Source organism: Mirounga leonina, unplaced genomic scaffold (assembly GCF_011800145.1).
Source record: "Mirounga leonina isolate KUSES-001 unplaced genomic scaffold, KU_Mleo_1.0 Mir_101664, whole genome shotgun sequence".
NCBI lineage: Eukaryota > Metazoa > Chordata > Mammalia > Carnivora > Phocidae > Mirounga > Mirounga leonina.
Genome location: NW_023270175.1, coordinates 20,504,035 through 20,517,298, shown reverse-complemented (window position 1 = coordinate 20,517,298; position 13,264 = coordinate 20,504,035). Strand labels below are relative to the sequence as shown.

General features: G+C 56.5%; 1 protein-coding gene across 4 annotated transcripts in view; it reads left to right on the top strand.

The window, feature by feature from the left end:
- ELF4 (E74 like ETS transcription factor 4) overlaps positions 1 to 11,788 on the top strand; it is a 43,446-nt gene extending 31,658 nt beyond the window's left edge. For 3 of the 4 annotated variants that reach the window (XM_035008544.1, XM_035008525.1, XM_035008534.1), the window contains exons 2-9: positions 2,160 to 2,440; positions 5,617 to 5,788; positions 6,215 to 6,307; positions 7,689 to 7,880; positions 8,745 to 8,828; positions 8,905 to 9,097; positions 9,680 to 10,042; positions 10,931 to 11,788. In XM_035008544.1, the coding sequence (XP_034864435.1) occupies positions 2,369 to 2,440; positions 5,617 to 5,788; positions 6,215 to 6,307; positions 7,689 to 7,880; positions 8,745 to 8,828; positions 8,905 to 9,097; positions 9,680 to 10,042; positions 10,931 to 11,735 (1,974 nt within the window). In that variant the 5' untranslated portion in view covers positions 2,160 to 2,368 and the 3' untranslated portion in view covers positions 11,736 to 11,788. The remainder of the gene's footprint in view (positions 1 to 2,159; positions 2,441 to 5,616; positions 5,789 to 6,214; positions 6,308 to 7,688; positions 7,881 to 8,744; positions 8,829 to 8,904; positions 9,098 to 9,679; positions 10,043 to 10,930) is intronic. The other variant, XM_035008551.1, reaches the window with a different exon arrangement.
- The last annotated feature ends 1,476 nt before the right edge of the window (positions 11,789 to 13,264 follow it).

Genomic DNA, 13,264 nt, shown 5'->3' with positions numbered 1-13,264 from the left:
TGTGCTACATGCGAAGCACCGTGCAAGGTGCTAACGTTTCACTGATGACCACTGATGTCCCAGCCCTCCAGGAAGCCACCGCCTAATGGGGGAGGTCAGGAAGGTGCACGGAAGGTCCACACGCAGAGAGCACCAGTGAACACGCAAACATCAAGTGCTGATCTGGGAAGAGAAGCCAGAGATGAGCAAACCTGGAGGGAAGGGCTGCAGCGGAATGACCTCGTTGAGGGGAGCGGGGGCAGACACCGGAGTTTCGTGTTTAGACAAAGTGGGATTAGGTGAAAGTGATCCCTTTCATTTGATTAGTATGAGAATGCTTCCTGGGGGCAGACAGCCGGCCGGAGGCAGGGCGGGGAGCTGCGGAATGCGGGCCTTGGGGCGCTTTGGCTAGAGGAGACAGACCTTCCAAGCATAAATGGCCCTGGGAGGCTTCGCAGGCGGGCCACAGGAGACTGGGTCACAGGCGGGGCCGGGTGGGGGTAGGGTGGGGTGGGAGGGGTGGAACCCAGGCCAGACCGTGTTTTCCCCTGGGCCTCCTCTTCGTCCTAGCGGGGCTGTCTCCTTCACCCAAAGGAAACTCAGACCTGACAGGTTGAGTGGAGCGACTTCTTGAAGTTTTGTGTTGGGGGGCGGGGGTGGAAAGGTGCGGGGGGTGGGGGTGGGGGTGGGGAGCGGGCGGAGCCAGCCCTGTGGGCTAACGGAAAGGAAGTGGGAGAGGCCTGGGTGTCTCCTGTGGGGGAGAGCGGTCATCAGAGAGGTCACCCATGGTCCTCCTCCCTTTCCTCCCCTTTGCCCCTCTCTGAAGTTCCTCATTTCTTTCGGGGCCAGGAGAAGGCTTTGCCACCCTGGCACTGCCAAACCTGGAGAGCAGGTGTGTCGCTCCTGCTGTGGTGCGTGGACCCAGTTCTTCAGGCGTTCGTGGTTGAACCGGGCTGTTCGTAGACCCACCCCATGTCCGCACACACGAGCGTACCATTAAAAACAACCCTACGGGCCAAAGCCGAGGTGCCCGCAAGTGGCAAAGCCCAAGCGTTTGGGAGGAGAGGCGCAGAGCGGGCTGGCAGGGGGGCCGTGGGAGTGGGAGCTAGGCTTCGGGGGGTCGGCACGCGGGCCACCACAGCAGACCACTGGAGGCCCGGGTGCCGAGCGGGGGTCTGAGGGGCATGCTGTCGGCACCGGAGGCACTGGGGAGAGGAGAGACGTGTGGGCTGCAGAAGACAGGGGTCCTGGAAAAGGGGGGGGGGGGGCTGAGCCAGCCCTGGAGGATGGGGAAGGTTCTGTGGGCCCCTCCCTGAGCTGGGGCTCTCCTCTCAAGTTCCCAGGGTGACAGTTCAGTCTTGAAACTGAAAGCAAAGCTGCAGCAAGAGCTCGAACCCACACAAGGCAGCGGGTGGCGGCGGGGGGGGCGGGGGGGGCGGGGCCGCGATAAGTGCGCAGGGCCTGTGGCCCACCTGGCCCTCTGTCTCGGGGCTCTCTGGGGACGTGGCCAGTTCCCAGAGTCCCCTCCCCAGGAGCAGGGTCAGACCTGCACTGGCCCTGACCGCACAACCCCCCACGCTGAGACGTTTCTTCCTCCGTAGACTCTGCCCTTCAGAGCTGAGTGGCCTCCACGTCCAAGGTAGACTGAGCCAGGCAGAGCCTGGAAGAGCACCTGGTACCGCCATGTGTCTCTAACCCACACCCTCTCACACAAGATTCTTTCTGAGCCAAGGGAATTTTAAGGATTCTTCATGCTGCTGTCCCATCTATAAGGACGGATGGGGTGCCCTGATTTCCCCTGTGGCCACACCCTGGAGATTAATCTTCAGGGTGGAGAGAGCCCAGAGTCCCTCGATCTGTCACCTCCAGAGGAGGCAGGAGAGAACGGAGGGAGGCTGTGTGTCTTCGTGGCCGGCTCAGGTGCAGACGCTGCTGACAGACTGACACTGAGGCTCGGCCACTTCCCACTGGACGCAACTGTTAACTAACTTCCTCTTTTTCCTTCTTTTTTTTTTTTTTTTTTAACCTGCCTCCTTTCTTCTTCCCCTTCCTTCTCCTATCATCCTCCCCTTTTGGCAGTCTGGCCCTGGTGGCAGGGTCCCTGCTGTTGGCTAGCGTCCTGGGAACAAAGCTCAAGGAAGGTGACTTACTCATTGCCCCTGTCTCTCCCTTCTCCCTAGGTCACCCCCGTGGTTGGCCCGGCCCAGCATGCAGCCTTGAACCTGGCATAGGCCACCACCTACTCCAGCTCTCTATACCCCCTATTTTACTGTGGCTCGGGGTGTAGGCTCTAAGCTCCAAGTACCTGAAGAGCATCTCTTCATCAAAAACACCCCCGCAGCTCCAGAGGGCCCTGCGAATCCTGCTGTCAGCTCTCTGAGGAGACAGCATGGCTATTACCTTGCAGCCCAGTGACCTGATCTTTGAGTTTGCAAGCAACGGGATGGATGATATCCACCAGGTATGGCCCCAGAGAACAGAGCCCGGTCGGCCAGGCGGACGATCAGATAGACACAGGCCGGCAGACAGCAAGCCAGCCGGAACCCCCGACTAGCCAGTCGGCAAATATAGATCAAGCCCCTACTAGGTCCAGGCCACCGGGCCTGCCTGCCAGCCAGACTGTGCGCCTGCTCGTCACTCGTGCGGCCAGTCACTAGTCCTTGGGCGGTCATTCCGTGTGCAGTCACGGGCCATGCACCGTCACCCAGCCAGCCGTGCGGCTATGAAACACAGCAGCTGGGCTGTCAGTCGATCAGCAGTGGGGGCCGGATGCACAGGTGCCCATGGACCCTCATGTGCATGTCTGTCCCCTTCCCTTCACCTGCAGTATCACAGTGAGAAAGCTGCCAGGACAACCACATAGCAAGAGTGAGCTCTGCCTGCCGGCCCCACAGGGCACAGACCAGTCCCTGGCCCCTTCAGACTCCCATCTCTAGCCTGGTTGACGGGCCCTTCCAGAACCAACTTTTCAGCCTCGATCTGAGGATTCAGATCTGGAAATGGGGTTCTCTGGTGAGGGAAAGGTGAAAAAGTGGACAGAATTTCAGCACTTAGGTCCCTACCGCTCCGTGTCTTGCTCTGAACTGGGGCTGAGAGAGCACGTTTTCCATGCACTTGGCCGTACCCTTTGGATGGTGTCTCGGCACACCCATCGCTGCCCTCCACTCCTCTCCTTCCACAAACTGGAGAAGAGGCAGCCAGGAATGGTAGAAGGAACAGAAGATTAAGAGTCAGGAGTCCTGGTTTCCGATGCCAGTTTGGCCACAGTGTCACTTGGGCAAGTCCTGTCCCCTACCCTATCTGGCTGCCATCTTCCCCTCTTCACCAAGAGGAGATCCAGTTGGATTATTTCTAAGGGCACCCCAGCCGAATACTGATGCTCTCTGTGCTGAATCCTTGTGAGGACAGAAAACTTCGTCCGACCTCTAGCGGCCTACCCAGGGCTGCCCCCTAGTGGGCTCTGAGCACATTGTACTTTCTGTCCCGTGGGGTCTTAACCTCAAGTTGCTCAGTCTTACCCAACATCTGTGGTGTGCCTCGCCTGGTGGAAGGCACCATGGGAAGAGAAGGGAAGAAAAATCTAACCATACCTGGGTTCTCGATACTACTAGTCATTTTTTGCCTGTTTCTGATCTGCTCAGCAACTGTTAACTGTTCTTCATGGAAGCTGTTCTTCCCTCCCAATCCCACACCTGCCCCTCCGCCCTCAGCAGACAGCTTCTGCTCCAATTCACAGAGAAGCCAAGGACACCCTCTGTTTCCCTCCCTTCTCCCTTCTACTGATAACATCACTGTTCCTGTTTCCTTCCCGCTGACCCGGGACAAAGAAGTGTCCCTTTTCCTTCCAGCGGTATCTCCTCCCCGTACTTATTAACTCTTCTCTCCTGCTTCCAAGACCTCAAACCACTGGTCACCTCCAATGTCTCTCTCTTAAATCCTTCAGACCTTCCAGACCTTTCTCCTCAACCTAGAACATCTTCAGGTCTTCTCTCCCTTCTACCCACCTCCTTCAAAAAACCACCACCTTTTTTTTTTTAAAAGATTTTATTTATTTATTTATTTGCGAGAGAGAACGAGAGACAGCACGAGAGGGAGGAGGGTCAGAGGGAGAAGCAGACTCCCTGCTGAGCAGGGATCCCGACGTGGGACTCGATCCTGGGACTCCTGGATCATGACCTGAGCCGAAGGCAGTCGCTTAACCGACTGAGCCACCCAGGCGCCCAAACCACCACCTTCTTAACTCCTTTCTGTTCATCAGTATGGTCTCCACCCTCTGTGCTTACATTCTTACCTCCTTTCTCTCCCTTTCAGGAAACCACTTTTATTGAAAAATGTATCATTAATACAAAAGAGTATATAAATCATATATATATATATGAATAATTACAAAATGAACACCCATGAACTCACCACCCAGATTAAGAAATAAAAGCATTACTAGTCTCCTAGAAGTCCCTGATACCTAAAACACTCGATGAGAGCCGACTCTACACCAGTCCTGTTCTATGCGCTTTATGTGCATTGATCTGTTTACACAACCCTATGGTGTTGTTTAATATGGCCACCCCAATTTTATAAATGAGGAAACCGATGCACGGCAAGATTAGGTGGCTTGCCCAAGGTCCCACTGCTACTAAGTAGCAGAGCTTGGTTTCAAAGCCAGGTTGTCTAGCTCTAGATCAGGACAATCCAATGGAATTTTCTGAGCTACTAGAAGTGTTACGTAATTGCCCTGTCCAGTACAGGGCCACTAGTCACAAGAGGCTATGAAGCACTTGAACTGTGGCTAATGTGACTGAAGGACTGGACTTTGTATCTTGGAAAAGTTTTACAGTTAAACAGCCACCCATGCCTAGTGGGTACCATATTGGACAGACAGCTCTCAACTCTGTAGTCTTCATCACTACATCTGACCGCCTGCCTCAGTCCGTCCTCTCTGAGATCCGCTGTAATGTGCCTTGGGACCCCAGCAGTCCCCTAAAAGTGCTCTAGCCCGGGTGACTGCCCAGTGGCCAAACCCAATGGCGTTTTAGCAGTTTTTTTTTTCTGCATCCTTCAGGAACGTTAGGCGGAACTGAACATTCTCATTCTTTTTTCATGAAAAAAGAATTAACAACCCCATGAAAGAAAATTTGGAAAATACAGAAGACTGGGAAGAAAGGGAAAAAAGTCACCCAAAGTCCCACAATCAAAGTATAATTATTATGAACATTCTGGTATAATTCCTTATATACGTAATTTTTAAAAAGAGTTGCAGGGCACCTGGGTGGCTCAGTCGGTTAAGCGTCTGCCTTCGGCTCAGGTCGTGATCCCAGGGTCCTGGGATCGAGCCCCACATCAGGCTCCCTGATCAGCTGGGAAGCCTGCTTCTCCCTCTCCCACTCCCCCTGCTCGTGTTCCCTCTCTCGCTGTGTCTCTCTCTGTCGGGTAAATAAAAAATCTTTAAAAGAAAAAAAAAAAAGAATCCACCCAAAGCATCACCTAGTGAGGTTGGACCCAGAGCAGTGTCATTCCAGACAAAGGACAAGCCCTGGGGGCTGCAAGAATTAGAACTTGCAAGAAGGGCCAGATTCTGGTAGGGAGGGCTTCCTGGAAGAGGCAGGTGAGCCTTAAACCGGACCCCTGTCTTGTGCACAGCTGGAGGACCCCTCGGTGTTCCCAGCTGTGATCGTGGAGCAGGTACCCTACCCCGAGCTACTGCATCTGTACTCAGGACTGGAGCTGGACGACGTTCACAATGGCATCATAACGGATGGGACCTTGTGCATGACACAGGATCAGATTCTGGAGGGCAGTATTCTGCTTGCAGGTTTGTTTCCTTCCCAGGCAGGGGCGTGTGGAAGAAAAAGGGGTACTGCCATCAGGGAACATAGCAGCCCGCAGTGGCTTTCTGTGACCCCACGTAGCAAGGGCAAGGCCCACAGGAGTGGGAGATTAGATAGCGTGGTTAGGACAAACAAAAGGTAGTCACTTCATAGAGGAGGAAACCATCCAAATGGATCTGTGGTCTTTCAAGATGCAGTGGGACGAGGCAGAGTGAAGGGGAGACCAGCTGGGGTGAGTGGAGAGAAAAGGTGGAGAGTGTCAGTAGGTGGCACGCTAGCCCCTTCCGGGTCCCTTGGCTTCTTAGCACTGTTCTCTGGGCTGGCCCCATGAGAGCTCTACCCCTGCCCTGAGCCCTGAAGGAACTTTTTTTTCTGCCCCCTGCTCCCCACACCATGGAACCTGGAACCAGATGACAATGAAGCAACCTCACAAACCATGTCAACCACTGAAGTCTTGCTCAATGTCGAGTCTCCTAACGACATCCTGGATGAGAAGCAGATCTGTAAGTGTGAACCCTGGTGCCTTAACTCGAGGCAACAAAAAATGCCATTTAAAAATACCACGTCCATGTACTGGATTCGCAGGCACGTGTGCACGCAGATATGCGTGCCCACAGCCGCTGCAGCCGGGTAAACGTGCTCTTGAGCTGGGGCGGGAATGGCGGGGGGCAGAGGGGCAGTGTAGACAGGGAAAAGGTGGCCAGGGGGACTTTCCTTTTCCAATTTTTAAATTGTGGTAAAATACACATAACATAAAATTGACTACCTTCACCATTTTTCAGTGTCCAGTTCAGTGGTATTAAGTACTGTTGGGCAGCCATCACCACCATCCGTCTCCAGAACCTTCCATCTTGCAAAACTGAAACTCTGTGCCCATTAAACACTAACTCCCTATTCTCCCCTACCCTCAGCCCCTGGCAGCCACCACTCTACTCTCTGTCACTATGAATGGGACTACCCTAGGGGCCTCACAGGAGTGGAGTCACACCGTAGTGATCTTTGGGGACTGGCTTATTTCATTTAACATAATGACGTCAAGGTCTGTCCATGTTGTAGCATATGTCAGAAATTCCTTCCTTTTTAAGGCTGAAGGCTGACTACTATTGGCCAGGGTGACTTTTCGGTCCCCTCTGCTCTCTTGCTGGGGCCCCCAGAAAGACTATGCAGGGTGTGGCTTATTTAGAAATGTGCCAGGCTTGGAGCTTGGCTCCCCACCTTCCCAGAAGGCCCCCCACGTGGGCTCCTGCCCCACCCCACCCCCAGGCCTTTGCCCAAGTCGTGGACAGGAGGGCTTCTGGTCCTAACTGCCCCTTCCCGAGGACAGCCTGGGGATCCCGCAGGGGGAAAAAGCCCGAAGCTGCCAGTTAAGAGTGCCAGCACTTCTGTTCCTGACCCTGTCACTAATGTGCACTCAGGCTTCAGCAAATACTTACTGAATGCCTACACGTACCAGGCAACCACTTGCTGTGTGACCTTGGACACATGCCCTGCCATCTCTGGATCTCAGTTTCCTTATCAAGAAAGCAGAGGAATTGGGCTAAATGATATCTAAGGCGCCTTCCAGTTGTAAAACAAGTGAATGACGAAATCAAGGTGGCCCTTTACCCTGGGTGTTGCCTGGAACTTCCCCACTGCCGGCAGGGGGCTGTAAATGTGGCAGCCGTGATTGGGACCAGCTCATGCCCACAGCCCTGCAGATGTTTCCTGTCCTCGTGGTGTGAGACACATGAGGCATTTTCAGGTGTATCCTGCATCTGGGGCCGTGGGGAGCGGCTCCTCCGCCCTCCCCAGGAGCCCACCATTCTCTTAAGTGCCGGGAGACCACACTCCCGGCCTGCCCTGGGCCTCAGGCAGCTCAGGCACCTCAGGCCTTTCTCCTTGCAGTCAGCACCTCCGAAATGCTTCCAGACTCAGACCCTGCTCCGGCTGCCACTCTGCCCAACTACCTGTTTCCCGTCTCTGAGCCTGATGCCTTGAACCAGGCGGGTGACACTGATGACCAGGAGGGGCATTGTCTAGAGGAGAAGGTCCCCAGAGAGGAAAGTGCCAAGAAGACTGGAAAATCAAAGAAGAGAAGTAAGAGAGAGAGAGGGAAAATGTGTGTGTGCACGTGTGTGCGTGTGTGTCTGTCTGTCTTCAGGGGGGTGTGGTAGGAGGGGGGCGGGTCAGGGAGCCTATCAGGGGTGAGTGGGTCAAGGCTCATAGACACATTCAGAGGACAGCTCTTTGGTGTGACAGGGGATGGATGAAAAGTCCTCCCTTCTGTACAGCTTGGCCTGCCCAAAGCCTGACATTTCCCACGCCGCTCCGGTCAGCCCAGCAGATAGGTAAACTCGTGCAGAAATACCGACGGTCCCAAATGGGTTGAATCCTAGTCTAGGTGTCCGGACACCAGGCTTGGCCCCCTGGCCAGTCCCTGGCCCTCTGGGGCCCTCTGCCTATAAAAGACGCCTCATGCTATGTGCTTATCTTCCTCCTCAGACCTTGTGGAGCTTGGGCTATTTGCGCGAGAGGACTTTGGGCTTTCCCAAGCCCTGATGTTATTGATTTACTCAGGCAAGGACTGCTTAATACTGCCTTGTCGCTGTGGCGACCAAAACCCCAGTCTCACCCTCACCTGGACAACAGCCGCACCTTGAGGCCGCCTTCTCATTTCCAAAATCAGGCTCGGCGGGTTGGGTTCTTCGAAAGGTGACTCATTTGTCAGCACTATGCTCATTGGCCGCGTGGGCAGTAGAGTTCTGGTCTACCTCTGGGGCCTGAGCGTGAGGGCGGGCCACTGGGCGGGCGCGGGAGCCTGAGGGCCGCGGTTGTGGAGAGCAGTCCTGGGCCTCTGGCCCCGGTGGCCTGGTTCTTGACGTGGCACCCCACTCGGGAGCCTGCCCTGCAGCCCTCCGTGTGGTCTCAGCCTCATCCTGCTGCCCCCCCTTCCCCTCCCAGTCCGGAAGACAAAGGGCACCCGCAGTACCTCACCGGTCACTGACCCCAGCATCCCCATACGGAAGAAATCGAAGGACGGCAAAGGTAGGGCTGGGAGTCAGGCCAGGTGGGAAGGGGGTCGGGGTGCCCGGGCGGCTCCTCACCAGTTGGCCCTCTGCAGGCAGCACCATCTACCTGTGGGAGTTCCTCCTCGCGCTTCTGCAGGACAGGAACACCTGCCCGAAGTACATCAAGTGGACCCAGCGAGAGAAGGGCATCTTCAAGCTGGTGGACTCCAAAGCTGTGTCCAAGCTGTGGGGGAAGCAGAAAAACAAGCCTGACATGAACTATGAGACGATGGGGCGGGCACTGAGGTAGGAGCTGCTGGGGCCCCGAGTCCCTGCCCTGGGGGCTTTCCGAAGCTCTGAGACGTCCCTCCTGCTTTAGAGTCTGCTGACGCTCCCATCTGCTTGCCCCTAAGCCCATCCCCAGGCCCCTTCTGGGGGGCACACTCCCCGCCCTCTTACAGTTCTATCCTCGCTTTTTCTCTTTTTGTAGCACAAAAGCCTTTGGGGGCCTCCCATCCCCACGAAGGGCATTCTGCTGGCCAGAGACCTCGGGAGACAGGCCTGAGTTAGCCATCATCAGTCTTGCAGGCTGGGGGACAGCTGAGCTCCCCACCAGCCATCCCCTCCTATCCTTCATTCCCCCCTTGTCCTTCGCCCCAATGCAGGGTGGGGCTAGCCTTTGAAACCCCTTTTCATGGCCCTTTGTGTCCTCAGGGGGAGCGCTCAGAAATTTCATAAAAGCCTTCCAAGTCCAAGAGTTGTCCTCACCCCTTCCTTGACGCGGGGCTCCCATCTGGCTGTCCGGCCGGCCTCCGCCGCCTGCCCGCCCTGCCCCGGAGGGCGGTGTGTCCCTGCCTAACTCCCCACTCCCTGCCCCTTGTCCCCCAGATATTACTACCAAAGAGGCATCCTGGCCAAAGTGGAAGGGCAGAGGCTGGTGTACCAGTTTAAGGAGATGCCCAAGGACCTGGTGGTGATTGAAGATGACGAGGAGAGAAGTGAAGTCACGGCGGCCTCCCCTCAGGCCTCCACGCCCTCCACCTCCACCACCGGCACCACCCGCCGAGCCAGTTCCAGGGTCTCGGCCAGAGCTGCTCCCCAGGGCAAGGGAGGCCCTTCCTGGGAGAAGCCAAAGGTTCAGAACGTTGGCTTACAGCCATCTGCAAATCTGGAACTGGGACTGTCTGTAGATGAGGAGATCCCCACTACCTCCCTGCCAGAGAGCCAGGCCAAACTCACCAGAGCCGTGAGGTAAGGGCCCCGGAGCCATTAGACACCCTCCCGTAGTGCCTCATGGCGGGGGGGGGGGGGGGGGGGGGGGGGGGGGGGGGGGGGGGGGGGGGGGTGGACGTGGTCAGCCTCTTGCCGAGTTCTGTGGTGTCTCCAGTCTCACGGGAACCTCACAGGATCCCTGGGAAGCCAGCGGGGCGCTTGTTGGTCAAGAGAGGAAAAGTGACTTGCCCACGGTTGCACACCACAGTGGTGGCCAAGCCAGCCCCTCTGCCCTGGGAGGCGTCTGTCACCCGCTGGGGCTGTTCCCGTTATCTCAGAGTGCTCCCCCAGCAGCCACCAGCGACCTCCACATCGGGCCCATCTCCCCAAGCCGCCTCCACTCCAGAAAAGAGGCAACGGAGAACGTGACAGAGATGCCCGTTCTGCTTCCCTCGGGCCCTCCAGTTCCCCCTGGAAAGCTCTCGCTGCTTCCTGTCCATGCTAAGTGTCTCCACATTTTCCCTGAGAAGGTTGGGCTTTGAGTTCTGTGTACGTGGTGCCCGCTAGGCTGGCAGGGGCAAGGTGCCCTTCTGAGGCAGGAAGGCGCTGGAGCGGCGTGGTGAGGGACAGGAGCTCTGGGGTCAGAAGGCCTAGATGTGGGTCCCCGCGACTAGCTGTGTGGTCTGGGGCAAGTTACATAACCTCTCTGTGCTCCCATTTCCTCAAGCTGTAAAGTCAGATTATTAATCTCAGTGCATGGGCTGCTTGGAAGATTCCTGACCTGTACTAAGTGCTCAGTAGATGTTCGGCGATCCAGCAACAAAGACAGAACACCTTCAACCAGCTCTGCTCCTCCTGGGCCCTCCTCCCCAGCCCGCTGGGAAATGCCTCCTGCCTTGACCAAACCTGTTTTCTGTTTCTTCTCAGTACTTCTTCAGTGCCCAGCAACATCCACCTGGGAGTGGCCCCCGTGGGGTCGGGCTCCGCCTTGACCCTGCAGACGATCCCACTGACCACAGTGCTGACCAGCGGGCCCCCTGCCAGTACGCCTGCTTCCACACAGCTCGTTCTCCAGAGTGTTCCGCCTGCTTCGACCTTCAAGGACACCTTCACTTTGCAGGCCTCCTTCCCCCTGAGCACCAGTTTCCAAGAAAGTCAGGTGGCAGCACCGGGGGCCCCGCTGATTCTCAGTGGCCTCCCCCAACTTCTGGCTGGGGCCAACCGTCCGACCAACCCGGTGCCATCCTCCATCGCAGGGGCTGGACCGGCCGGGCCCAGCCCTCAGCCCCCCGGGACTGTCATTGCCGCCTTCATCAGGACTTCTGGTGCCACTGCAGCCGCTGGGGTCAAGGAGGGGCCGCTGAGGCCCTCCTCGTATGTGCAGGGCATGGTGACTGGGGCCCCCGTGGAGGGGCTGCTGGTTCCCGAAGAGACCCTGAGGGAGCTCCTGAGGGATCGGGCTCACCTTCAGCCACTTCCAACCCAGGTGTTTTCAAGGGGTTCCCACAATCCGAGCCTTCTGGGGAACCAGACTTTCTCTTCTCCCAGCCGCCCCACTGTTGGGCTGACCCCAGTGGCTGAACTTGAGCTCTCCTCAGGCTCAGGGTCCCTGTGTATGGCTGAGCCTAGTGTGACCACCTCTGGGAGCCTGCTGACCAGATCCCCAACCCCAGCCTCCTTCTCCCCATTCAACCCCACCTCGCTTATTAAGATGGAGCCCCATGACATATAAATGAAGGGGCCGGGGGCCAAGTTGAGCAGCCTTTTTCTATGGACTTCCGATAGCAGAGACTGACCGGAGCAGAACACGGGCCCTTACTTTTCGGTGGGATCTCAGTACACCGGATCCCCTGTCCCCGACCTCTGCCTGGTGTCACCTTGGCCAAGCCATGCCCAGTTGGAGCATCCCTGGCGTCAGACCATGGCCTTCAAGAGCACTAGGGGATATGCTCTTGTCAGGGTCGTGGGCTGACTGGGTGATGGAGGGAGGACCTCCTGAGAAGTCTGTGGCCAGGGCCGATGCAGGGGCCTCGTGGGGAGAGTCCTTTCGTGGGGCTTCTGACCGTCTGCGTTCCCTCCACAGGGAATTCCCTATCCCATATGTGAATATCTCTGTATGTATGTGTGTGTACTCGTGGGTCTGTATCTCTGTTTCTTTGGGGAGGAAGGGGGTGGAGCTGTGAGGTCTTCAAAGGTGTGTGTCTCTGGGTCAGCTGCAGAGATGGGGATTTTTTTTAAGGGAAGCATTCTCTAATTCCCTTTGGACAAACCATTCAGTTGCCCCGAGGCTATGGGGTATAGGCTGAATCCAGTTGGGAGAGATGTCACAGAGCTGGAGCAGATCCAGGGTAGGAGGATTTCGATGGGTGTGTGTGCTGGGGAAGATGGGAGTTCAAAGGGACAGGGTCGGACCCAGATATGAAGTCCCCACGCAGGGCTGGATTAACTGAATGTTTGTGCCAAGAGCCTGGGCTGTAATACCAGCCTTCACTGGCACACTGGCCTATCCAACCCTGCCCCGATCCGGGGGTCCCTCTTGATTAGTGTCGCCCCGGTATCTCCCTCCTGTCGGCGTGGCCGGGGGTAGTCGTGTAGCCGTGGACACTGGGGCTGCCTCCCTTCCTGCCCGTGCGTGCCCGCTGCTCAGCCTGCCTTCTACTCACCTTGTAGGTTTGCCACACACACACCCCCCCCCGCCGCAGGATGGCTACCGCAGACCTCGAGTGAACTGTTGGCTCTCATCTCCCAAGTCACGCACCTAGCCCTGACTCCCACACCAAGAAGACAGGAGCCAGCGAATGTGAGCCCCCCCTGACACTTCTCCTGTCCCAACAGGGTTCCCTGCTTCCATCTTTCCTTTCTGAGGACGTTTCAACCCATCCTCTCCTAAGTGAACCCCTCGGCTTCACTCCTCCTTCCCCTTCTTTGAATTAGCTTGCCTCTCTCCAGCCAGATTTGGGGGCAAGGCTAAGAGCTAAGACATGGCAGCCTCAGAATCGATTCTATTATCTGGTGAATTTGGTTAATGTGAATCAGTGCCCCAGGCCCTTGGCTATGTCCTCAGTAGAAAACCATCCACTTGACCTAACTACCTCCCCAGGTTGTTCTCTCTCTCCTTCTGGTCGCTGCCAAGCCTCCTGTGTTCTCTCCCACTCTCTTCCTGTTCTTCCCTCTTCTCTCTCTGGAAAGGAACCATTTATGGGTGTGCAGGTGTATTTATTACACGTCTCCAGCACTTGGCATTAAAATGCCTTTTTCTAA